At 37.0% G+C, this 26,257-nt stretch overlaps 1 protein-coding gene across 2 annotated transcripts; it reads right to left on the bottom strand.

Annotated features, from left to right (window-relative positions):
- Positions 1-6,739: 6,739 nt before the first annotated feature.
- On the bottom strand, positions 6,740-25,562 carry LOC149803759 (uncharacterized). Of its 2 annotated transcripts, none has more exons than XM_089953532.1 (4): positions 25,469-25,562; positions 17,517-17,586; positions 15,803-15,990; positions 6,740-7,404 (listed from the first exon to the last, which is right to left on the bottom strand). In XM_089953532.1, the coding sequence occupies exons 1-3, from the start codon at positions 25,545-25,547 to the stop codon at positions 15,930-15,932; spliced, it is 210 nt and encodes a 69-aa protein (XP_089809658.1). In that variant the 5' UTR covers positions 25,548-25,562; the 3' UTR covers positions 6,740-7,404; positions 15,803-15,929. The 2 variants fall into 2 exon arrangements, with proteins under 2 accessions (XP_089809658.1, XP_089809657.1); XM_089953531.1 differs by lacking the exon at positions 25,469-25,562 and adding an exon at positions 24,714-24,798.
- Between the last annotated feature and the right edge of the window lie 695 nt (positions 25,563-26,257).

Below are 26,257 nucleotides of genomic sequence, written 5' to 3'. Positions count from 1 at the left end.
CGTAAATTTGCATAGGGTCAGACACAGTCTGATACCGAAGCCAGAAGAGATAGAGAATGTGAGAATGTTAAAAGTCACTGAAGACCTGATAGAAGAGCTCTTCAGAGAAGAAGTGAACAGGGAGAAAGAAGAATGGACAGAGAAATACAGACTTCAGAGACAGCAGCAGCAACAGCAACAACAACAACAACAACAGCAGCAGCAACCTGAACCTGACAGAGGAAATGTCGATTGTCGTATCAAAGAGTTCTTCTTCTCTTTCCGAAGAAGCAGACCTATCGCCAGAAAGTCCATCCTCAGAGGACATCGCATTCTTAGAAACTAAAAGATTGCCATAGCAAACAAAAAAACAGCCCTATTCAGGGCTACCCCAATACTCTAGAAAAGAAATAACCATCAATTTGCCAATGTGTGTAGGTAGAGTAGTGTGAATATAAACACTAACTCTTTTTATAGTGTGAGGGTATGTGTTTGTGTATAGGATTGTGTGTTTGCAAGTGCTCATGGATAGTAGATTAAGATCATGTCTTTTTTAGGTGTTTGAGGTGTGGGGAGAGTAGATTTAAGGTTAGATTACTTTGCGTATGTGGATAGTATATTGAAGTGATTAATGAAAACATTTTTTAGAATAGTGATGGGTAGTATAAAAATGTGAGTGAGTGTTTCTTTTAGGTCCGCGCGTTGTTTGGTCATGATCTAGGTAAGATCAATTTTATGTTTTTAGGGGGATGTTTTCCTTCACGTCCGCGCTTTCACTATAAATTGAAACTCGCTGGACAGTCTAGCTACCCTGTTCATTCGTTGACAAAACAATGAATACCAGAATTGTGAAACTGCTAGAACTCCAGATGCACCTGGAATATGCCAGGCGCATACTAAATGAACTGGCCGCGGAGGCCATTGTAGAAGAAGCAAGAATGAAAGAGGAGGAGGAGGAAAGAAGAAGAAGAAAAGAAGAGGAGGAGAGAAGAAACAAAGAAGAGGAGAGAGGAAATTTCAGAATCCCAGAGACAGAAATTTGGGATTCTGAAGCCACATATCCCGCCTCTGCACTCCCAAGAAGAAAGGTGAAAGGAGACTGGGGAAGAAGATGCGTGTGTGGCGCCAGGCCAGGAAGGTGCCATCATTAGATAGGTGCATCTGGAGTTCAAAAAAAAACAACAGCCCTTTTCAGGGCTACCCAATACTCTAGAAAAGAAATAACCATCAATTTGCCAATGTGTGTAGGTAGAGTAGTGTGAATATAAACACGGACTCTTTTTTATAGTGAGAGGGTATGTGTTTGTGTGTTTGTGTTTGTAAGCGCTCACGTAAGTTAGTGTGAATAGTAGATTATGGGTTGGTTTATTGTTTCTTAGCGTATGTAGAGAGTATAGTTTTGGTTTTGTAAAAGCTAAAGTAGGATTGTGTGGATGGTAGATTATGCATTAGGTTTTAATGATTTGCGTGTGTAAATAGTAGATTTGGGGATTGTTCATTGATGGTTCACGTATGTGGATAGTAGATTATATGAAATGAGAAAAGTAGGGGATGTTTTCCTTCACGTCCGCGCTTTGTTTGGTGATGATCTAGGTAAGATCAATTTTATGTTTTAGGGGGATGTTTTCCTTCACGTCCGCGCTTTTCGTATAAGAACCCACAGTATTCGTCGTTCAAACCATTCTACAAAGAATAAAAAAGAAGATGGCTTCGAACCACCTTGACAAAATGCAAAACTTACAAGACGTTTTGGACAATTTAGGAATGATGGAGCAGATGTTAGTGAGACTCAGTGAAGACCACTATTCCTATAGTCCCCATCGAGTAAAGATGGAGATCAACAATTTAAGAAAAGTAAAGGACATAATAAGTGGTGTCATGAAAGAGATAAAGGAGGAGAAGGAGGATGAAGAGGAAAGGATAAAGATAAGAGAATGGAACGAAAAAATTGAAAAAAAGAGAAGAAAATGAGAAGAGGAAGAAAGAAGAGCAGGAGATGAAAGAAGAGGAGGAGAAAAAAAAGAAGAGAAAGAGTGTAGGAGAGAAAATAAGAAGTTGGTTGAGAAAAAGAAGAAATTAGAAGCAGAAGAAGAAGAAAAACCAAAGGCCCTTTTCAGGGCCACCCACATTTCTCGAAAAGAGAATGACTTTCAATTGCCTACCCCTTTTTTAAAAAAAAATTTTTAAAATAAAAAATTTTTAAAAAAAAAAATCAAAAAAACAATCCCATATTCAATTTCCCTTGACGCTAGACAGTCCCACGATTTTTTCTCCATATTCAATTCCCCTTGACGCTAGACAGTCCCACGATTTATTCCCATGTTAAATTCCCCTTGACGCTAGATTGTCCCACGATTTTTCTCCATGTTAATTTTCCATTGACGCTAGAGTGTCCCAGGGGTCTCTGTAATGCTAATTCCCATTGACGCTAGGGTATCCCTATTCACTACTTATGTGATCTTAGTCGTTGTCAATCTTGACAATACTTTGTTTGGTGTCGAGATCCACAGTTAAGGCTTTGCAACGTGGTGGTCAGATGCCTGAAGGAGATGAAACATGTGCAATATGGACAATGTCTTTTCCATTGGTACGATCAAATTCGTCGTTCGATTGTTGTACATGCCGAATTTTGCCGATGAATTTAGGTGTTGATTCGGCAGGCTTACTAAATTCAGTCCAGACAGGATATTTCAATTTGTTATGTGTGATAAAAAGTTGGAAAGGATCTTTGATCTTCGTCCGGCACAGTCATTTCAATTCATCTAACATGGACGCTAGAAAGTAGGTCATAAACACAGCCGCATTCTCTACGGCGACTTTGGATTTGAACTCTTTAAATTTGCTGTGGTTTGGAATTTTTTGGAAATCACAATGCTGGTTGATTAAATATGAACATAATCCTGAGGTGCTACCGAACAACGTTCTACATGGAAATTCAAAGCAAGATACTCATAAGAAAAATGGATTTGTGTGAAATAATGTGATTTCATTGAAAATCCTATATCGCGAGAATATACCAAATGCAAATGAAAATAAAAATATCTTGATTTGATGAGACATTTGTTATTGTTATTCAAAAGAGTTACAAAGTGCTCATTGGACTAGAATATTGTGCTGGGACTATCGTGAATTATTCAAAGGAATTCTGGATAATGCCATTGTAATACGTATATTCGAGGATCCGAAATTCATTCGGAACATTCGATCCTTTTGGACTTTAACAGAACATTTTAGGATTATTTTGGATTCAGTTCATACTACTTTAAGCTCCTTACATTTTCATTCATAACTTTAATAAACAAATTATTTGCTATGTTTTACAAAACTTGCTGGTTTTGCTTCTTTATGCTCCTTACTGTATGTCCTTATAGTCGTAACAGTTGCTAATTGTTTCAGTTCCGCCAGTAGCACTTTACTCAAGGTTTCTGATGTTCTATTTCCACTGGCGTCACTCTGTTCACCTCTTTTGGTCATCGTTTTCATTTCTTGTTTCATCTTTTCCTCTTCTGTCCTTGTAGAAAGGTCGCTTTCCCCCCTTTTGACTGCATACATATTCAAAACTATTCTTGTTGTTTCTGTTTAAGATCGTCGTTTTCTGGCAGTCGTAGTAATGTAGGAGATGCCATATAAAAGCTATAGCGATGACAAAAAAATTGCAGAATGCCAAATGCAGATCCTATACATTCTCTCGAACATAGTATGCCGTTGATAAGACTGTTACTTCGGGTATAGAAATACGATGCAGGTACACCCTAACAGAAACACTTTGCTTTTAACTCAGGCACGTGTAATGTACTTGAGCTGTCCAGAACACGTGAATCGTAGAAATTCTATTTTGTGTATCGTTTGAATGGCACGTCACGCATCCTTCTGCGTTCTGGTTGGTTTATTCAGAAATCGCGATCGCTGATTTATGTCAAATATGTTGTTGTGTGATAAACCCAAAACTCATCTTCGATCCGCTGCCAGTCTAGATCAGTCGGTGCGTTTGACATTTCTGTCATCCGTTCAAAAAGAAGCATCGTGTAATGAATAAACCAACCACCATCTCGAATATGTTGCTTTTCCCCAATATTCCATTCTACGTCATGGTCATGTGGACGACCAAAGAAAAGACAGAATGAGCCGCGTTCGTCTAATGAGTGTATGTGAAAGACAAGGATGCTTGAAAAGAGTCATTGAATAATTGTTTTTACCAAGATCAAAAGGCGTAGTCAAGATATGAGTATTTTTAGATGCTTGATGAACATACAACCACTGAACTAATGGCCTTTTTCAGGGCTAATCAGATCCCGAGAAGCAGAGATACTATTAAGTATTGCCAACTTTTATTTATTTATGTTTGTTCATATGTCTAAATATAACTGTCTAAAATAAATATTTCCTTTTTCAAATATTTTTCTAAACATTTTTACAATGCACAATTAAGAAAAAACAACTTCCGGCAATGACGTCTTTACAAATCTACTTTTAGTCAGGACATCACATAAAAAGGTTAAGGTATTTGACCTTTTTTCTGAGGCATCAAGGAATATGGGCGCCTCTGCGTTAAGTTATCATGATAGTCCATAGACTTGGCAATACGGTGTGCATTTGTCTTCTGCACTTTGACTTGATCTTATGGTTGATACATCATAACGGGATTACCACTCAAACAGCCATGTATCGTCAGAGTGTGACTCGTCCAAAGGGCCCTTTTAACATTAATTTCCTCTTTCCAACCAGACAAGCCCAAAATCTAGCAGATATTAATTAAATTCACCATTTCCCAACCTCATCCCTGGACCAGCCCGATCCAAAATGACCTGGAGAGCAGATGTTCCTCCACCCCCTCTACCCACCTTAGGCCAGACCAGGGCCTAAAACCGGACCCTATTACTAGTCTTTTTCCTTAGCATCAAAGGAGATTGACTCGTCAAGGCACGATGAAATTTAGATCAAATTTATTTTGTTATGTTTCTTTTCGTTTGCTATAATCTCGTTATCGTTATCAATCTCCGGGAGTCATGACACTCGATAAAGACATGGAAACCCTAGGGAATGGACACCAGAACCAAACGAAACTAGTGTTTTATATTGTTCAAATGAATTAATGCATGTTGTTTGGAAACAATATTACCCTTTTATACCTTCGTTGTTTTGTATATTCTAGATAATGATCGATATTATGTATCAATCTGTAGGTATAGAAGCATGGAATTGTAGATATAACAAAATGATCTGCTACGCTTTAGAATGTTATGTAGTGAATATGCATCCAGTGGAAACAAAGATAAAAGAAGAATAAGGAGATCACGAACACACATTTATTGAGGCAAACAGATGGGGCCTGCAGAGAAATAGAATCGACTGCTGATAAATCTAGGACTCAAATGGTTACGTTCAAGATAGATAACATACATATATATATATATATATATATATATATATATATATATATATATATATATATATATATATATATATATATATATATATATATATAAAATGGTAAATGCATGCATTAGATAGATATGTGCGTGCGTGCGTCCATACATACATACGTTCATACATACATACATGCATGAACATGAACGGAAGCACGCACGCATACACACTAACACATAAATACATACATACTATACGTACGTACATACATACGTACATACATACACACACACACACACACACATACATACATACATACATACATACATACATACATACATACATACATACATACATACATACATACATGCATGCATGCATACATACATACATACATACATACATACATACATACATACATACATATATGTTCTTGAATAGATAATGCAACGATAAATGAGCATATATATAGATAAATAGGTAGATCAATGGGTCGATAAATAGGAGTGCTGACCGTCAGTGAAATAGGTAGAAAAGCTCTTAAATTATGAAATACATCACTAGTCTTCAAATATTTTAAACATTTATTGAAGCGTAAGATCATTTATTCACAAATATTCTTTATCATCTGATTGATAAGATACAAAAATTGAAAACTCTTCAAAAGGATAAATTCCAGTTGAATAAGTCAAATATAACATGATCATGAACTTGAGAGACGCGTTTTGGAACTTGACAATGTCAGGAAATTGAAGGAACCAGGGTTTATTAAATGACCAAGAAAGATAACTTTGAAATCTATTTTCAAATGATTCCTATTCATCATCTCTATCCATACCAAATAACGGATTTCATAGATGTAATTCACAACCACTTGAAAAGAAATAATTGTGTTTATGTCAATCAAACAAATATTGAGGAATTTCTTAAATTATAAAATGTTAGTGCACTTTAATATATTTTTTAATATTTTAAAATAAACCTGATTATAACAAAAGTATATTAGAGATATGTATTTTCATGTCATGTGTACGTGATTCTTTTCCACAGAAAATGAAGCAAAACACAACATGAATAAATCTACATTTAAACAAGTTATTCATGCATAGTTCAGGTTCAAAAGAAAATAAATTGGACGAATTGTGTAACATTTATCTTGCATCACAAACCACTAGAATCAAAAGTCACATAGCCAAACTGGTAGGGCTAAAAACGAATTAGTTTTCTAGATATGGTTGAAGTTACTTGGGATAAAGTCCCGAGGGACCTCTTTGATGTACCGTGAGAAGAAGTGCTTAGATAGACGATCCATAGCCCTGCCACCCATATTCCCATCCTATTAGCTTTCCCCTCTATCCCCATCCCAACCAGACTTTAACCCTCTTCGTCTTAAGTTAAAAGGTCATATGAAACAAACAGCATTAAACAAGGTTCGCCGTAACAAAAGGTTACGGATATGCTGCGTGTAATTCGAGTCTCACCTTCCTACTTATTTTACCCATTGATGCAAGAATCCAGATTTGTCTTTGTTTATTTCCGGAAGCGTGGATTGAAACGCAAACTGATACGGACACTTCCTACAATTACAGGAAATATTTCATAAACTATGCTTTCCAGATGGATGCATTTTCGAAATCTTGTTTTGGTTTGGTTTGTTTTGTTTTGTGTTGTTTGTTTTTATTGTTTATTTATTTTAACAAGGTTAATCAATGATAGCTCTCCTAAGACATACAAATAAAAAGATCAATGACTGCTATAAATATTACTAATGTTGGACATATCACCTTTCTCCATTTCTAGAATGAACACTTACAGACTGTTAAAAAGCTAGAAATTACATTAGCTTTTCTATTATATAAAATACAATTTTTCAAGTGACAAACGTTAATTGTGACAGAGCACATAAATCCAATAGATCGATATATTTGTTCATTAAAATATTCATCCCCACGGAATGTCAGAAGTGCTCACTATTTAACTTCAAAGCAGGAGGAATCCGACAACGGACATGAAGGCAAGAAACGGTGGCATGCATGCATGGTTGGAACCTCTTGATTTCTGGAAATGAAAACCAGTTTTGCGATCAGTTTTAAAAGCATGATTTATAGATGAAGCCAACAAGAGTACAATCGATATAACTTCAATTGATTCGACCTAAAAATCAATTGAATTGTTACAGTTAGGACCCAAATGTTTTGTCATTTGTTTGGGTAAGAAACCAACTAACTCCGGTTTCCAAACTCTATCTTTGTTCGAGTTTATAAAGCAGAAAACACCGTTCCTAAATAAGACTGAAAGAAAGAAGCCTTTCTTATGCACCTTTATCTGGAATCTGTAAATGATTATTTCAGATGTTAACAAGCATTAGAATTATAAATCGACAACTTTAAATATCATGTCCATGAGTGAAATAGTATGCCATTAATGTAAATCGATACGATATGGCTTTAAAAAAAAAAAATATTTGTATGTACCTGATTTTGGTATAGTAGAAGAGAATGTTCTCAAAGGTTCGTATAATACGAAAATGTTTACACGTCGTGTAGAGGAATCATTGCTTTAATTATATTATCGATAATACATCAGTTTAAAAATTAGATTGTTATCATGAAAAGTGGTACATATAGGTATTACACATGATCATTTCGAAAGGTTCCAGTCCATCAATGGAATTAATGACTTGATCTAAATATTCACACTTCTATTATTAAAGAAAATTACAACATATTTCTAAGAACGGAATCACAGATATCTAAAATATATTATGTTTGCCTTTGCTAAGGGTCATTATGTTTGGACATAATCTTTTTCTCAGGTTCTAAAGAATGTAATGCAATAATTACATCTGTTTTGTCTCACCTACAAATCATGTGCCACGCATGCGTTGTTATTTAATTGTTTCCATTGGCAACAGATCCAATTTATTTGGGATTTCGCTAGATTCATCTGAAACTTTTTCATTTACAGTCATGAAACTTTATGAAACATGAATTTAGAGAATAACTACTGGTGATAGGTAGAAAGTCATTGAATTTAGTCATGTTTTTCCAACGATGAAGCATATATATTCATACAAAACCGTTATACCATGTCATGTGGATCCGCTATTCTATTTCTTTAGTAACAATCATGGAATTTTGGAAACGAAAACAAGGTTGGCAGAAAAAGAGCGTTCCAAGAAAATCTTGCTATATCAATAATATCTTTCTTATTTGTTAAATGTACAAAACGGAAGTACTTCCTCTCATCATATGTAATTATGTTGTACACATAAGCATTTTTTCATCATAACAATGGTCTGATAAATTTGCTTACTTCGATATATTTTATATTTATCTGATCACGAGTTTTCTTACAGCATTTATTTTTTGTCGTGGTTTTCGTAAATGCAAAACAGCAGAAAATTCAAGAGTTTTTTTCTTTTTTATATTAAACTGAGGATCTTTTTATCTCAGCAGAACATGAGGAAAGTAATTTCTTTGATTCAGGTTTGTAAAGAACTTTTTTTTACGTCGCACGTATATTTATTCCTTATATTAATGTTACTTTCATTGTGCTTTAACTGTCAGTATCAAGAAATTATTTCTTCTCATCTTTAGGCAGAAGAGAAAAGGAGTACAGATATTAAATGTATAAATGTTTACGATGTTGCATTAATAATAATAATAATAATAATAATAATAATAGTAGTAGTAGTAGTAGTAATAGTAGTAGTAGTAGTAGTAGTAGATAACAATATCAACAACAATTACCATAAATCGATTGATTCAAAGGAATCACGATTTTTCTTAAAAGATCAAATGCTCTTTCTGAAGCAGAGAAAAACGTACACAAAAATTGTGTTGAAGGCTTAAAAAAGAAAACTTCTCAATCGTTTTCACTCAAGTTTTGTGAAAAAAAGTAAGGTGATGTTGACGTTTTTGCTGTTCTTGTAAACAAATAGATGATGCAACTGTGCCCTTTATTGTTAAGGAGATACGTACGAGACCAATCACTTCTCAGAGGATAAAACTACTTGTCAAGATGGTTTCTTGTATATCTTAGTGATATGATACAAATACACGATAAATTCCCATGTGTTCATGAAAGAAACTCATGCTATTATATTGAAAGCCAGTAGCCCCTTTAGATGGATAGGAATTGATCTCGCTACGGAGTCATCCACTGATCAAGATTTAAAACCAAATGAAGTAATGTAGGATTATCCATAAAATATGGAGCATAAATAGTTCGTTCAATCATGACAGAGCAATTATTACCAATTCTGTCGGAATGGTGCGTGAGCGAAAATATTTTTTTATTCAAAGAGAACAGGGACAATACTCTGATCAGGAAATACTAAGCTATACGTACTAACTTCAATCGGATATAATCCAAGATTAGTTACAAAAGTTATGTTAAGTTAGTTACATTAATCAAGTAAACTGGACTGAACGACTAGCCATACATATTATTTCTGGTGTCCTTTATGCCAGATGACAATGGATAATGGATCTCATGAGTTGGAAAGAAGCATTTAGTGTAATTTGTCCCCCGGAGTCGGAATTCAAATAAGACAGCGTTCGGCAGTTTCCACCGCTCATTTCAATTAAGTCTTTTCTGGTATGTCTGCAACAAAGAAGCTAAAGGCCGAAAACAAAAACAAAAAAGAAATTTTCCTTTTTTCTGAGTTGATCATTTTTTTAAACACGAAAATATCACAATGAGTGCCTTCTTTCTACCAGAACTTAAGACACATCGCGATTTGTATTCACCGATATGCGACAACGCTATTGTAAATCACCTTTCTGTCCGTCCTTCCGCTTACATTTCTGGTAGCCAGCAGAGTTCAGCAAGCATTTCACATAGCTGAATGCCGTTTGGTAGTTGAATTACCCATTATTGTGGATGTGCCATTTAAAGGTTACTCTTTTCAGGTCCAAATTTGAAGGCGTTGTCTTCCCTTTCCCATCATATTATCTCTCCACTTTAGCATTTCCGTGTATTCAGCAAACCTCGCCAACCATTCAACATATTCTAGTGCAAATGTATGTATACAATATCTAATAGACCTACACGCGCCTTGTATGGGCTTTCTCTCGTCAAAAACATTTGGAACATAGTTATGACCCTGGACAATTAAATTCGTATTTTCACAGTGTGTTGTTTGTAACTGGTATAGCTCAAGAACCATTCAACATATGCTGATACAATTCGGTATGAATATTGTCTCATGGAACATGCATGCATTATATGGGTTATGTCTCGTTTAGAAGAGATATGGCCACCTGATAGATATTGTCCTCTTGATATTGGTTTCTCCAACAAAGTTTCACCACATTTTGTTGGTTATGAACCATGTAGCTTCAGACCGATGAGACCATGAGTGACTTACAGGAGTTATGGCCCCTGATTGCCCGTCATGCTGAACATCGCAAAGCTGAAGAACTCCAACTCCAAAACCACTTCTGTCATCACTCTATAAAACCGTCTTCAATCCACCCCTCTGGACACCCATAATGTGGAGGCGCCTGGGCGACCCTTAGAGAACTGGTTTACAACACCGCTACAGAGATCTTAGGACCCTCCTCCAGAAAACACAAGAGCTGGTTTGATGAGAATTGCGACGACATCAGGCAGTTGTTGAGTGAATAACAGTGAATAACATCGCCTCCACAAAGCATACCTAAATGATACAAAGTCCACCTCATAGAAAGATGCCTTCAATAACATCCGTAGGACTGTTCAACAGAAAATCCAATGCAGGTCTTTTGGCTGGGTAACAAAACTGATGAGATCCAAAGCTAAGCTGACACCTATGATCTGAAGAGGTTATATGATGCGATGAATGAAGTGTAAGGCCCGTCATCATCAGGATCACCCCCTCTTTTTAGTGCCGATGGGAACATAATGATCACAGACATAAAGAAGATATCATAAGGTGGGCTGAGCACTTCAACTGCATCCTGAACCACCCAACGTCAGTGATAAAGCCATTGATCGTCTGCCACAAGTGCCAGTCATTGAATCACTGGATAACCCACCAACACTGTTAGAAACCACAAAAGCAATACGTCTGCTCTCTCAGAGATATACAAGAAAGGCGGTGCAGCTCTGACTGAAAATTTCAATCAGTTGTTTCAGCTCATGTTGCAAAAAGAGACGATCCCACTGGAATTTAAAATCTCTACTATTATACGCATGTATAAGAGCAAAGGAAACCATGGGGCCTGTGACAACTACCGAGGTATATCTTTGCTCCCCATTCGAGGCAGATACTCGCCAGGATTCTCCTCAACCGTCTCACATCGCACCTTCACCATGGACTCCTACCAGAAAGCCATTGTGGATTCCGGAAGGAGCGTGGAACCATTGACATAGTGTTTACTGCTAGGCAGTTGCAATAGAAGAGCCAGGAGCAGAATGATGACCTTTCCTCAACCTATGTAGACCTGATCAAGGCCTTCGACACATTTAGTATAGAGGGCATGTCGAAGATCATGGCCAAGAACGGATGCGAAAGGAAATTGATCACCATGGTTCAGTAATTTCACGACGGTATGAAAGCTAGAGTCCGGGACAATCGTGAGACATAAGATCCCGTTCCTGTCTCAAAAGGAGTGAAACAAGGCTATGTTCTGGCGCCAACACATTTCAGTCTCATGATCTCAGCCATGCTTACTGATGCCTTCAGAGACGGTGATGTGGGAATCGGCTTCAGATACCGAATTAGTGGCAAACTGTTCAACCTCAGGAGGCTCCAAGCAAAAATTAAGGTCAAAACAGATATCGTCAGAGAGATTTTCTATTTGCTGATGACTGCACCCTCAACGCTGGCTCTGAAGCTGACACGCAACGCAGCGACAACAAGTTCTCGGGTGCTTGCACAAATTTTGGCCTTACGACTAACACAAACAAGAATGAAGTAATGTATCATCCAGCCCCAGCAAAGCCGTGTTCTGTTGAAATATCAGTCAAAGGCTACAAACTGAGCGCAGTGAACAGGTTCACGTATCTTGGAAACACTTTGTCCCAGAACGTCGTAATCGATGACGAAGTTAATGCGAGGATTGAAAAGGCCAGCGCAGGCTTTGGCAGATTATACACAAATGTCTGTAACAGAAAGGCATAAGTCTATAGACAAAGCTGAAGGTGTACAGAACGATAGTACTCCCTACGCTATTATGCGCCTGCGAAACCTGAACATTATTCCAGCGCCATGCGAAGAAGTTGAACCTCTTCTATACAACTTGCCTCAGAAGACTAATCAACATGAAGTGACAAGACAGGATCCCGGATACTGAGGTCCTTGTCCAAGCAAGCCTGCCCAGTACATACACCATCCTAATGTAATCACAGGTGCGATGGGCAGGCTACGTAGCTCGCATGCCAGACACCAGCTTCCAAAACAAAAGCTCTTTAAGGCGAGCTTGAACAAGGAAAACGCAACAGAGGAGGCCAGAGAAAACGACATAAGGACACCCTGAAGACCTGAAGACGTTATTGAAGAACTTTGGCATTAACTATTACACGTGGGAGCAGACTACCCAGGATAGGGTCGTGTGGCGCTCCTCCATCAGTAAAGGTGCTGAAGCTGAACAGTCGCAACAGAACAACGGAGGCAGGCCAGGAAATCCCGAGCCTTTAACCGAAGACCGGCGTTGCTACCATCCCCTGTCCAGTATGCCATAGAACATTCCGGGCGCACATCGGTCCCTTCAGCCACCTACGCACCCACATCTCATTCGTCCCCACTATAAGACTGAAAGACTAAAGTGGTCCTCATCGACTTGATGGACGAACATTATTATTATCATTGTCTGTCATATTCGAAAACGTGATGACGTGAGTGATGAAGACCAATAAATCACTGTATAAAACCATAATTAAATATATGTGTCTTGGCATTAATTACAATTTTATAGCGATATACAACAACCAAAAGATTACACGATTGGAAAATAATCAAATGCCACTTAGATATAGTTCTACCCATTATTCACTTCAATTAACGTCATATTCACGTTAACGCTGGTTCTTCTGGAATTTTCTGTAGTAGAAAAATGTAACTTTGATAACAGTTTTTATTTGATCATGTTAAACACGTTTAGAAGTAAAATAATCATGAATTTAACTCGATCTTATTTCCCGCTCAAACTCTGCACACCATCGCTGGACAACACGACAGCACCTATCTGCAACTGAAGTCATTTGGAACCTGTTGCTACTTCCACGACATACCTGCTACGTCAATATGGTATTGTGGCCTAGCTCCTAGTAAGTGAAAACATTTGGTTTACTTTATTTTTATTATGCATTCCTCCTTTAAAACCTGAGTACTGTATTTATAACCTATATCGAGATCAATCTGGAAAAATTGAGGGATAAATGTTAATGTGTTATTTGTGATAAATATTTAGTCTTTAGTTTGAAATAAAACTGCCAATCTAGGAGGAGGATATAAAGGGATAAACAACGAGTGAATCGGTTCTTTAAACGAGCCAACGAATCTAACCAGCAGTATCTAATTGCCTGAATGTATGAGGCGCCGTAGCGGACAAAAGGTAGTACAATCAGAATGTTGCCGTTGAAATTTTAAGGTCATATGTCCAGAATTCCAATTTCACGTGTTGTATCAAAAATGCTTGTCCTTAAAGTTCAATTTTCTAGGTCGAAATTTTAGATTGCATATGTTGAATTAAACAATAGTAGCTGAAAGTTATATTTTCTATGGCGAGGTTTTAGATTGTGTCGTTTGAATTACACGGCGGTGGATGAAATTTCAATGTCATACTTCGAGAATTCCTAATGTACGTACTGGTTCAAAGAGTTTATATTGAAAGTTCCATTTCACATGATGAGTATTTAGATTTCATCTACTGAATTATACAGCACTGGTTAAAAATTCGGAGTCCAATGTCGAGTGTTTACATTGTATATTGTAAATTACATGGCGGTTGTTGAAATTCTGATGTCATATGTCGAGAGTTTCAATTTAACATGTTGAATCACATTGATTTTGTTGAAAGTTCCATTTTATATGTTAAGTTTTTAGATTGTATCTGTTGAATTACACAGCGGTGGTTGGATATTTTATTGTGCTTGTCAGAATAGTTATTTGTATGTGGTGAAATGATGTGTTAGTGTTAAAAGTAACATTACACAAGGTCCAATTTCACAATTCAAAATAATATCGAGTATTAAGATACATCATTTGTGTATTCAATTATGAGGCGCCATTACATTTCACGCATTTACAGTTTGAAAGTTACCATTCACAGGTCGAGAATTGCTATGAATTTCTTCGCTAGAGGTCACACTCATGAATGGACCGTCTTATTTTTAAACAAGGAGGCTGCTTCTCGTTGCTGTTTAATTCAACACCTGAAATCTACATACTGGACATATGAAATGAACTTTCATCACAAACAGTTACATGCAACGTGTCAATTGGGGATTCTCGACATATGATATTGGAATTTGAACCACTGCTGTGTAATTCAAAAGATACACTGCAAAAAGTCGTCATAGGAAATAGAACTTTAAATCTCCACTCTATAATTCATCACAAAAATCTAAAATATCGATCTAGAAAATGAAAATTTAAAGACATGCAATTTGATACAACGCGTGATATTGGATTTCTCGACATATGACATCGAAATTTCAACTGCAACTTTCTCATTGGACTAGCTTTTGTCCGCTACGGCGCCTCATATGAATGCAAGCAATAACATAATAGTGAAATGTATGATTAAATGTCAATACGTCATCACTCATAGCTTTTTATGGCACTTAACCATAAATAACTAAACTTTATAAACTGTATAGGTTATTTTGCCAGCAAACATGGATCCCAGTCTGATTCTCAATTCAGAGATAAAGGATTTTTCCGTTAAAATACCAAATGTCACTATTTATCAAAGAATGTATGACTAGAGTAATCTATTTGAAAACATTAATCTTCTGAAACAGCTGCTCTGCAGATATAGTCTACTGCTTGAAAAATTATTCTTACGAAACAGCTCTGTGAACTACTTTAAATATGAATATATTCAGTAAATGCTGAAGTATAAATTTGTAAAATATAAACATATATATGTGAACTACTTCTTTAAATATGCACAAATCGACTGAAAGTTGAATTATGAATTATATATATATATATATATATATATATATATATATATATATATATATATATATATATATATATATATATATATATATATATATATATATATATATATATATATATGAATGATCAATGTCTCAGAAGCTAACTGCTTGTAGACAGGTTTTTCTAGCCTAGTACGAGGCTGTGGTTTAGGACGCTGGTGCACCAGAACTAGATGATAGGTACATATATGTGTGTGTGTGTGTGTGTGTGTGTGTGTGTGTGTGTGTGTGTGTGTGTCATAACTTAACAGCCCACACCGGTCGCTAATATTTTATATGTATGGAACTGTATACATACCGAAGTCGTGGTGATGATACTGCCACTTGCAGGAATGGTGTTGATGGTAGTATTGCCACTTGCATGGCCGGTGAAGTTACTGCTGCTAGTTGTCATGGCAATGGTACTGTTTGCCGTCGAGGCTTTATTAGTGCTTCCATTTGCCGATGTTGCTGCAGTGTTCCTTGTAGTTTGACTCGAACATACATCTGAAGGAATAACACAATTTTCATTGGTTTCAGCGAAGAAGCTTCTGCTAGGTGCGCATTTGAGTGAAAATGCTGTATTTAAATATTTAAATATAAATTGAATACAAGTTAAGCCTCTCTCTCTGTCTCTCTCTCTCTCTCTAGCAGCTGTAAATAATGCTTGTAGAATTATTAATTGTACTCCATTTTATTTCTTTATGTATAAGTGCTAGCTTGCTCGAGTTTTGTTTCACCGTAGTAAAAGAGTATGCAAATACACATTTCGTGTACGTTTGTGTGTTTGCAATTGTTCTCTGCTTGTCTCGTCCAGCATGAAAAAGGGATCCGTAGATCGTAGATCTCGTAATCATTTGTCCGGTGTTTTGTTTGTTTGTTGTTGTTTGTTTTTTTGTGTTTTTTTTTTTAATTTTCAGATTTGCTGCACGGTGCCGTTATGTCATGTTGCTTTTGGGGTATACTTTTATCTTTGACAAAAACGGGATCATCTGTGTGCGTATGTTTGTGTTTTTTCTTCTGCTATATTGTTAATCCATGTTATTTTTAAATACCACGTATATAGATACAAGGAGTTAAACTTTAAATTTAATTGGTACACTATAAACGTATTTATACACGTGAGATATTCCACTGTACAAGTTCATTATTAATTTTTTCTTCAAAATAGCAACTCAACACTAAAACGGATCTTTTGATAATACGTGCCGTTAAAATGTAGGCCCTCCTCTTTAAACAAGACGAATGATGAACAGTTCGTTCACGTCAATATACCTTGCCTCTCCAGCTTCCCACCGCTACCCTAAGATGGAGATGAGTCCATAGAGAAATAAAAGCGTTAGCTCTTCTAAACATAAAACGTATGGTCAACAATGCATGTCTTTTGGTGATAACCGTAATATCTACTGTTTCACAGCAATCCACTAAAATCTATATGAGTAGTCGCAAAAAAACATTCGTGGAGTCCCGGGTGGCATAGTGGTATTAAGCGCTCCCCTTTACCAATCACTGCCATCTCACCTTTCTCCCCGTGGGTTCGAGTCTCGGGAGTATGTGGGTATGTGAAAGAACTGCCAGTAGCTTCCCGTGGGTCGGTGGTTCTTAGCGGGGGTTTCCCCGAGTTCCTCCTACACCAAATATACTAGCCATGATTTATAGACTATCATGCGTTGAGAATAACTTATTTAGAGGGAATTATGTATGTATACTCATGTTGAAAACCACATTTAATTTCTGTACACCATGTCGCATACTGTATTTACTTGTATTGTATTTTGTAATATGGGCCAGTGGCATAAATTACTGAATTATTATTATTATTATTATTATTAATTTTTATTATTTAACTTTATTTTGATGCATCCACTTTCTAATAGTAGTAATTTGAACATTTCCATTATAAACATTGCCGACATGGTGATGAAAAGATGGGTGAACTATTTTGTTCATTCATTCGTATGTGTGACTGTATATATGTTTGGTTGGATATATAGATGTATCTACATACACGAGATCACGACACAGTCACCTACCCAGGAATAAGCTGACTAGAAGAAATATGATTGTCACCTTCATTCTTCGGCTCTTTTCTATTTACAGGACCTGGGAAATAACAATTAAATAAAAAGAATATGCTTAGATGTATGAGTATGAGTACGTCATATACTGTTACATAAGTATGGATAGATGGATGAATAAATAAATGGATGAATTTATGGGTTGGTTGGTGGTGCTGAAGAAGTATTGTTATTTAGTGTTTGTTGCCTGTCTGTTCATTTGCTTCTTTGTATTGGATGACCCTTCATAAAAAAAAATTGTACCTTACGCTCCACTGGACACGTAACATAAGTTTGGGAGTTTTCTTCTTAACGAAAAGTCATTCACATTTTGTAATTTTTTTTAAAAGTATTTATATAGCCCCATCCCCCGACAACTGTGCCCCGCTATATTCTTTTAAAGAATGCACGTAAAGAAGAATCAGTGGCGGATAAAGAGGCCTGCTCCACCAATCAACCAATAGGCTTTCTGCATGATGACGTCATCGACGAAAACCTGGAAAAGGGGCGGGGGCTCACTTTTGGTGTGCGTTAGGCCACTGTGACCCTGGCATAAATGACTGTTTGAATAAACCCCTTAACTTTGCCAAAGCGATTGACATTTATCATCTATAGTTTCAAGCGTTTAGCATCCTAAATAAGCTAGTGGTTGCCTTTCCATGAAATTCATCTTGGAAACGGAACGACAATACACTTGACATGGAAGCGTACGAAAATTTGTGAAGGAGGTAGGAAGCTGATCCTACTAATGACTTTCGCAATGTGCTAATAACACGTGATAGCACCACCATCTACTTTCTTGGATATCTTTACTTTTCAAAACGTAATATTTCAAGGTCGACTATGAGCGAGAATGACGTTGATCCGTTTTGGCCTAAAGGTCATGTTGTTAGCCACCATGATCAGGACTGATCAGACAGTCAGTGTAATGGATGGCTGGACTTTATCCAAGCATCAACTATAAGATTTGCATAGGCTGGGAAAATAAGAATCAATGACAGCACTCGTATCTTTGTTATGACTGTCCAACGATCGCAGGTTCATATGATGAGCGTTGAAGGCACCGGGGGTGTTCAGTGCAAAAACAATGTATTACTCTTACCACAGAAATGGCGGTTAAAAGTGCTTACAACGCACCCGAGCTATAAAGACGTTATCATCCAGCACTTGACGTACCAGAAAGCAGACTAGATTATACCGTTGGTGCTGGCCTTTACATGGTCCAATAATCAGGCATGGAAATGGGCATTGGCAGTTGTTCTGGTTACAACAAGCAGTTTCTTATCCCTGGGGCTGGAATGATGTAAATCACAAGAGGTAAATAATGTTTCTGTCAACGTTGACCTTTAGGTGCGCCCGAGGCCTCTCTCGTGCAGGCGGCGAAAAATCGGGCTTATAAGCATGACACAGCCGGAACAAGGTTTTGGCGAAACGCAGACACTAAAGCCGGCTGATCCCGCCGACTTTATGGTGGCCGAGGAACATGAAGAAAACAATTTAGATGTGGTGGCTAGAATAATTGCAGGTTCCACATTTTTACATTTAACGCGGTTTTAGCGGCGCCCAGTCATTCGCGGACATATCAAATCTAACAAGAGCAACAACAAAAATCAATATTTACCCTTCAGCCATCCAATGTCAGCAGTGGTTAGGATGGACACGACTGAAAGGTCTTGCTACAGGAAGAGTACGAGCAGGCGATCGATTAAAAGTACATTTTTGTTAGCCATTTGGAGATGAGATCATGTGTGCGGTCCAGCTGAGAGTAGCAGCCCTGAAGAATGCAGTTGGCTTCCTCTTAACTTTTTATTTCATCTTGATACCCTGCACGCTCAGTCAGCAGTTGATGATTTTCCTCATAGTCTTGTACTATTTGTAACCCTTCATTGATGTCGTTTACGATTCGTTCCAGTTGGTGTATTTTTACACTGTTATTGGCTGTTTCGCTGCGCTTTTGCTTTTGTTGCTCCTTTAACCCCAGTATCTCCCAGGTAGGAAGCAGCCTAAATGATCCACCAGCTGCAGTGCTCAGGACGTCCTGAAGCACGCGCAGCTCCTTTGGATCATTGTTATGGCCGGCCATTTATAGCCTTGCAAGGAGGCCCGGGCCGAACAACACTTTTTTTTAATTTTATAAAAGAAAAATGTTGTTTGAACAAGAACTAGGAGAGACCCGGGTGTTTCTTACCCCAGGGTCCGTGATCGCTCTCTACGGCCCTGTTCATCACTAAGGCCTCGATACTTTGTCGGGTTTATGAATGTTCATTTTTATTTCGTATTTTCTAAGAACGCGCCAGCGTTACTGCCGTACAATCTGTGAGTTACGACCAAGAGCTAGCACACAATGCCAAGCTATGGAAACAAAACTGGATCCGTTCAGGTGTGCAAGGCGCCCCCTAACGACAAAGGAACAAGAACTATAATTGTCGTGACGCTATTTATGACGTATAATTTCTTCAAACACCTAAACCGATCATCGATTGAAGTGTTGAAGTCATCGGCAGCGCTTGGGACAAATATTTAAAAGCGATACTACTCTGAGAAGATGCTGACTTTGGTGCGCTTGATATTTTTATATCAAAACTTAAAAATACGCATACATTAAATAAACTTACCACGCATCGACAGTTCAGTCAAATATGGCGGCTCAAACTTACATCAATGCATTACTTCCCGTGATGTAGGTTGTTGACCTTGCTTAACGCTTGGTGGTAATGAGCTTTAACAACTGATGAATCGGATGCCTATGGTGTGTACAAGTTATATGGCTGACGGACAAAGGAGATGACAAACATGGTTTACCGATGTATCAAAAACGTTAATATAGATGGAAACGCTGTGGTAACCACCCATCGAGACAAGACCATGTTGAACATGTTTGGCAACATGTTTTACATACAACTTGACTTCGAGCTCCTGACCGTCCATCTGCCATTTTATTAGGCATCACTCTCGGACAGGCTCACGTTTGAGCTGACTTTCAATGACTATGGCCGTGTCATCAAGAGCTGCCCAACCAAGCAGCCGCTTACTCGCTCTCGAGTATGATATTGTCTACCACCAGGAGCAGCTGCCAAAGAGCAGGGCCGTAGAGAGCGATCACGTACCCTGGGGTAAGAAACACCTGGGTTTCTCCTAGTTCAAGTTCAAACAAAATGTTTCTGTTTTAAAATTAACAAGTGTTGTTCTGCCCGGGCCCTACTACGGGTCAGGGCCCTGGGGATATATCCCCAGTTGACTTCCCCATCTTGTTGGCCCTGTCAATGAGCACACGCAATTAGATATATATGCTTTCTTCACATAAAAGCTAGGCACAATATCTCCTCCAACAATAGTTTGCTTTTCTTCTTAGCCTTTCTTCAGGGTTTAACTCTTATACAAGCGCCACCACAACATTAACAAACTGCATACCTGGACGTTGTTCCCTTTCCACAAAACCTGCATCACCCTTCGTGGGGTGATTTTTTTTCTTACTTGTGATTGCACAATGAAGGCGTATACATCTTATTTTTCTTCACGCCTATCAGCTGACCCTTCTTTAAACCACGTACATTTGCCCCAATACTGCGATGGTAGTCGAACTGTGCTATATAGTTGTTGAGTTGTAAGTCGGCAACACGTAATATATATATATATATATATATATATATATATATATATATATATATATATATATATATATATATATATATATATCACCGGTCGACCTCCGTGATGGAACGGCAGGGGCGAAAACGATCTTCAAGCGTCGGAATGCGGAGCGAAAACGACTTTTTCCCGGTTTATATATCAACACGACCACTGAACTGTAGCCGCATTGGCCTGTAATACAAACGCCTTTACTGACGTTATTTACCCCCCCCCCCCCCCCATCCCATCATGCAAGGCGCCTCAAAGTCTAAGAGTAACATTGTATACTTGACGTAGCAGCAACATAGGACTTGCGGTTGCTATATCTTTCATCCAAGCTGAAGTTATTGGGCGGGTGTTTGCATATGATTCATCACACTAAACTCTACACAGGGGCACAGTTATCAAAATTTTTTCTCAAACACAGTCTCATTTTGTGCCTCGATGACGCGGACTATGGCAAGCCGATTAGCATAAATTCTATTTCACATATGTGAAAAATAATTTTACTCATGCGAAATAAAGGCTTATTACGAACTTCTATTTCACGCGCATAAATTACTTTTTCACACATGTCAAATTCATTATTATACATGCAGGATAAATAATTTATTTCACATATAAATAATTCTTCTTCAAACAAGTGACAAGCGTTTCACATATGAAAAAATGAATTTCAAATCTGTGAAATAATCTTTTGTACCTATATAAAATTCTTTTTCTACCTATGTAAACAAATAATTCAATTCACGTATGTGAAAAACTATTTTGCAAATGTGAATTGTTTTCACATACGTGGTGAAGATTTACAGACATGTAAAAAAAATAACGTTTGTGTAAAACTATTTCATGTACGTGAAAAAGATTTTTACGTATGTGAAATAAAGACTTATTATATTTACTTGACATTCTTTATCACAGCTGAAATTTTTTTCCACACATTCAAAATTCTTTTCTGCAAATGTAAAATTGATAATATATTTCAAATATTGAAAGGAATTTCACGTCCGAGAAAGAGATTTTCACGCATGTGAAATAAATCATTTTGTACGTAAGTGAAATTCTTTTTCTCATATGCAAGGGTACTGTTCGCACGTAATTCGTTTTCCTCATATGTGAAATTATTAACAAACAAGTAACCGATGTAAAATTATGTTTCACATACGTAAACAAAATAACTTCACGTATGTGAAAACAAGCATAAAAGCTAAAACGAACAGATATACAGTGGCAGAAACAAAGGAAAAGCGGAAGTGGAAAAACGGGAAAATAAGGAGAACCAATTAAAATTCCCCTATTGGCTACTGCAAACCATGAGATATATTCTTCATTTCTGTTGTGAAAATAAACGTTTCACTTTTTGAAATAAGAAATTATGAATACTGATGCTTTTTTTTTATAGCTTTGCTTAAAGTTCAAAAATCGACATTAACTATTAGATACAATTTGAGCGACTGTAATAAAAACATACCGTCAGACAACAACCAATGGTCTTGGATGCCTTTTAATTTCTCTTCATATCAGCAATTATTTGAATATAAACAGAAGCCCAGCCCAATTCAATTAACATCTAAGGGCTATTTAGGTCATTCCAATGTCGACAACTCGAGTTCTTTGTACATGCATTTGTTGACAATTTATCGAACAAAAAGAAAAAATATATTGACTAAATGACGAATGAATTTGACAGATATACCAATAGATATATATGAAAGTGGTCATTCATTCAAAAGGAATGATTATTTTATACAGGGTTATTATCAGACTTCGCGCTGTGACATTTTATGACTCATACAACTTTATCAGGCGTTTCGTACTAATGGCACAGGTGATATCAAGGGTTTTATTTCCTGAACACCTTACTGATAAAGAGCAGCACGAGTATATGGGTGACCGTTCCTCTGAAAAGTTAACTGCTTTGTTAACTTGCTAATAGTGAATAAACGTGATGAGTTTTATATACTATCAAGTGAAAAACAATTTTACATAGAGATTTAAATGTTTCCGTTAATTATATATATATATATATATATATATATATATATATATATATATATATACTTATCCGTTCATTTACTTATACTTGGGGCCACAGGTGGCCGAGTGATCTAAAGATCATGTCTTTACTGATCACTGTCATCTCACCTTTGTCCGCGTAGGTTCGAGTCTCGGGCTCGACCAATGTGAGTGTGTGAGAAAACTACCAGTAGCTTCTCTTGAGTGGTTAGTTCTTAGCCGGGTTTTCCTGGGTTCTTCCTCCATCAAATATACTTTCCGCCATGTATAGCCTATCGGCGCTGAGAAATATGGCGTTAATCCACCCACCCCTCAAAAAAACCCCATTTATTTCTAAATTTCCTAACTGTTGTGTGCTTAGTGACGCCTAACGAGCGTTTTGCTGCACAGTTAGTTTAAAGCATTTAAATATTAACACTTTGAGATAAATTTTGTTTGCTCTAGATATTTGGAACAATTGTATTATTTTTTTCTAAATCTTGTACCCGACGAGTTGTAAAGGGCTTTACTTTTGTACTATTCACTTTTATTGGTCTGGAAAAAAGCCCAAATATGAGCTCTAACGGTATACGTTGATCTGACATAGTCTTTCGATTTTACCTCTTTTTGTGCCAACACAATATTTTTCTTTTTAAAAAAAGATGATTATGTGCTTTGCGAATAAATTTTGCTGCTTGTATTTTAAATATATTTCTTAAACTGATTCCACTGCCATAAACAAGGCTAACATGTCATTTAGCTACTCTTCCGTCGTTCATTTTTTGTGTGGAGAGAGATAAAAAGAGAGAGAGACAGGCAGACATACAGAGACAGACAGACAGAGAGAGAGAGATGAAACTATAAGATGCGAGCATAAAAAGGAGTTAAAGTTCATTACAACGACATCACTAAACAATACTAATACATCTGTAGAATGATACATTACAGCGACAACAGTAAATAACAATATTATATTTGTGAATGATACATTACAACGACAACAATGGTAAATAGCAATACATTTGTAGAATGATACATTACAACGACAACAATGGTCAAGAATAATTCAACTATAAAATGATACGCTAAGTGTCATGTTGTTAATTGTAATGCACGCTGTGTGCGATAATCAAACTAGAGGATAAATACCAACAACATGATGATTCGTGATGGTACTTAATAGAGATGCGGGCGTTTTGAAAAAGACACCAATACCACCCAATTTCAATACCACCATCATCCGAGATCAGTCAAAATATTTATAGACTATAATAGCAAATTATTATTTTATGTTCTTTCAAGGAATCAAATTTTGTGTTAAACATGCGCACACACACACACACACACACACGATCACCTATGCTATGATCAAGGTCCCTTCTGTTTCAAATTGACGGACAAATTTAAACCTATTTAAAAAAAGTACTGAATCTACTTCTCAAAATGAAATATGTACTTAGAAGAAAAATTAAATAAAATAAATTATTTAGATTTACGGAATAAAAATAAAAATAGAATTAAACTAGCGGCTATTGATTCACCACTCACCTGCACAAAGTTTCTTATCACAGTGGGATGAAGGGCGGTTTTCCTATTTGCACTTCGGACGCGCGCGCATGATAACTGATCAGTGACGTTATCAAGACTAGAGTTCCTCTTAATGTATAGTACCTGACACTTAGTCCTAGATCAACCTAGGAAACAAAAGATTGTAATAAATTTAAAATCAAATTTAAGCAATTTAACTTGCTTGTCGGCGTGTAAAATATAGTAGTTTTATTAGAAGCAGATATTTCGGAGGTATTATTAATTACAAATATTTATTACTAAACAATTTTTGTCTTTTCTAGCGTTGCTATGTAACAAAGGATTTTCTCCCTGGCGGTTTATTCGGAAATCCATAGTGCCGTGATTGTTTTATCGCAATTTCATTGAAACAACAAAGTACAAATATCCCATGTGATTGCTCACCTTTACGTGGAGAATTAACTTTGTTACTGGAGAGAGAGAGAGAGAGAGAGAGAGAGAGAGAGAGAGAGAGAGAGAAAGACAAAGAGAGACAGATTTGTTGGTTTTTGGTGTTTTACTGCACGACAACACATTGATGGTTATATCGTGCCGAAGGAAGTAAGAGATCCGATAGTAAGAATCGAACCTGCACCTGCACCTTTCTGGTCACAAGTATAAAGCCATAACCAATGAGTCTATATATATATTGAGAGGGAGAGAGAGGAAGAGAGAGAGAGAGAGAACAATTTTAAAAAAAATACAAAATCGTCTCTGCTGGCAAAATGTTATTTTACCCGTAAACTTCACCTTCACCCTTTTGGCTCCCTGATGAGCAGAAATATTCAACGTCCCATGGCACACATCTCTATACATTCATATCGATTGACCAGGATAAAGTGATAAAGCTAGACGACCGACAACGAAAGATATTGAGGCTAGAGAAGAGGCAAAAGGAAGAGGCAAAAGCAGGTGCCTCCGTCACAAAACTTTACCCAGCTCAAAATCTTGCTCGAAAATATTCTGACCAATGTTTGATTAGTATTAACAAAATTGCGCCCCGGCCTTTGACCTTTACACAAGTTGTCCATCAATCACTATGAATATTTCTTGCTCATGAGCAAGCTTTGAGCAAAGACGGATGATGATGCAAACTCCGATGCTAGCAAAAATTATTGTCCAGCCACAAGAAGAATGGCTAATCTCCCAGACATACTGTAGCTATTACAAAGGTGAAAATGGACCAAATTTGCCATTAAGTCACCTTTATCTTTGATCTGTCGATCGCAGGTTCAATGGCGATCTGTCCTTTTTCAAGTGTAATGCAAAAAGGAAGTTGATACGAACTGGGTGCGTGGAACTTGAAGAATGCGAATTTATTATATGAATTTAAAACACAAATTTAGCTCCAGTGACATTGACCTTTGAAATATTAGCCAGAGAATCACGAGGGATGTGCCTCTGCCCAAATATAGACTATCTGTGAAGTCTGTAAAACATATCCGATCTGTATCTTCAATCGTGGTTTTTGGATAGAAGTGACTAGTGAAAATTGTGAAGAACATTTTAAAGACATCGGACATTGA

The sequence above is a fragment of the Sinohyriopsis cumingii genome, chromosome 3, assembly GCF_028554795.1.
Source record: "Sinohyriopsis cumingii isolate HCF-2022 chromosome 3, ASM2855479v2, whole genome shotgun sequence".
Taxonomy (NCBI): Eukaryota; Metazoa; Mollusca; class Bivalvia; order Unionida; family Unionidae; genus Sinohyriopsis; species Sinohyriopsis cumingii.
This window is presented reverse-complemented; position numbering and strand designations above follow the sequence as displayed.

Excerpts from the sequence above, each read along its gene's own strand:
- LOC149803759 (XM_089953531.1), bottom strand. The coding sequence starts at position 17,559 with ATGAAGGTGACAATCATATTTCTTCTAGTCAGCTTATTCCTGG. Across the intron at positions 15,991-17,516 it reads TCTAGTCAGCTTATTCCTGG|ATGTATGTTCGAGTCAAACT; the intron begins GTAGGTGACTGT and ends TTATTCCTTCAG. Across the intron at positions 7,405-15,802 it reads GTATCATCACCACGACTTCG|AAATCAAGAGGTTCCAACCA; the intron begins GTATGTATACAG and ends TTTCATTTCCAG.